The 1,748-nt window shown below is 36.4% G+C and overlaps 1 protein-coding gene across 1 annotated transcript in view; it reads right to left on the bottom strand.

Moving 5' to 3' along the window:
- Nucleotides 1-421: 421 nt before the first annotated feature.
- The window catches only part of LOC138056334 (uncharacterized), a 70,291-nt gene continuing 68,964 nt past the window's right edge, over nt 422-1,748 (bottom strand). The window contains exon 26 of the mRNA XM_068902114.1: nt 422-1,748. This exon is cut by the window's right edge and continues 76 nt beyond it. Within this exon, the coding sequence (XP_068758215.1) occupies nt 1,672-1,748 (77 nt within the window). The 3' untranslated portion in view covers nt 422-1,671.

Below are 1,748 nucleotides of genomic sequence, written 5' to 3'. Positions count from 1 at the left end.
TATAAAATCATTTCGTAGGACAGTTTCATTTACAGACAAGACAGCACAAGACCCTTTCGTTTACCACATTTACTTTAATTTGACTGATTGACTCTAATAAATGTTTACATTGTTACGTCAGTTTGTCTATCAGGTCCCACTATTTATATTAATTATATATTTTTTCATTTTTTTGGGAATTTCTTCAAGTTTTGTACTTTTTTTCTTGAAATTATATGTAGGTAACTTTAGAACGAAATCACTTTGCTCGCATCGTCGAAGGTCTTTTTGAAAACCGTGAGTAAGCAAAAGCTGAAAGGGCGGCTCCGTTCCAAGCAAGTAAGCAAAGATTAACATCTCAAAACCCTAAAGGTTAATAGCATGCAAAGCAATTAAAGTGCAACTATAGTGTGTTTGACTAGACATAAAAAGGGTTCGCGAACTTCCTTTCTAAAAAATGATGATTTCTCTCCTACATGTATTTTGTTTCCCCCTCAATTAAGAGGAGAAGCCAAATGACTGATTATGTTTAGCTGGGCCACTATTAAGCAAGGGGTCACTGAGTTAAGGAGTGTTTATACACCCTGATATAGCGTACTAATACTCCTACATCTCTTTCGTGCCACACATACGTGAAATGAAATAATCTTAAGCCTCTTGCTTTATTATTCCTCTCCTGAATATATTTTGTTTCCCCCTCAATTAAGAGAAGAAGCCAAATGATCGATTATGTTTATCTAGGCCACTATTAAGCAAGGACTTACTGAGTTAACCATTGTTTTTACACCCTGATAAAGCCTACTAATTAATACTCCAACATCTTCTCTTCCATGCCACACCTACGTGACTCGATGTAATCTTAAGCCCCTTGCCGTATGATTCCTCTCCTGGATATATTTTGTTTCCCCCTCAATTAAGAGGAGAAGCCAAATGACCGATTATGTTTAGCTAGGCTACTATTAAGCAAGGACTTACTAAGTTAACCAGTGTTTTTACACCCTGATAAAGCCTACTAATACTCCAACATCTTCTCTTCCATGCCACACCTACGTGACTCGATGTAATCTTAAGCCCCTTGCCGTATGATTCCTCTCCTGGATATATTTTGTTTCCACCTCAATCAACAGGATATTTTTCTACCACTTTTCGATGCCGCTGTAGTAGGATTAAAAAGTCAGCATCAATCATACCGAATATTCGGTGATGATCACACTGGATTTCGATTTAGGTCTCCGAAATAAACTACTGCTAGTGCCTACAAAATCTTGGAAAACGTTCTGCTTATGATCGCTAGCTAACGATTGTCAAACCTTGTCGGGTTTGTTTATATTTTACTTCGCAAAGCAATTAATTATTGTAGCAATTGTTGTACTAATGAATATTCTAAACAATATTGACTGATGTCAAAGGCAAAAAGATATTGCTTTGTTCTGCATTAGCACAGATGTCGATAGTGATTGCCAAAACATGTCACAATAATTTCTCATTTAGTTAGTCTGGAATAAAACTGAGACTGATCGATTCCGTGGTTTTTTGGAGTTACGACATTAGAAAAAAAATTGTGTTAGGGTTGTCTGTCTGATTGTCTACGCCTTTTTTTAATCGACCTAAATATGAATTAGGACTAGCTTTTAAATTTGACATTTTCTCACATTTTCACTGTTACTGAATGACAACTACTTCAGCTAGCTTTTATAATTTCAGACTTGACCACTTTCTTCTTGAGACCTTTGCATTTGTGGCCCCACGAACTGCTCTTGCGTCATCTT

Source organism: Montipora capricornis, chromosome 7 (assembly GCF_036669925.1).
Source record: "Montipora capricornis isolate CH-2021 chromosome 7, ASM3666992v2, whole genome shotgun sequence".
In the NCBI taxonomy this organism is placed as follows: Eukaryota; Metazoa; Cnidaria; class Anthozoa; order Scleractinia; family Acroporidae; genus Montipora; species Montipora capricornis.
This window is presented reverse-complemented; position numbering and strand designations above follow the sequence as displayed.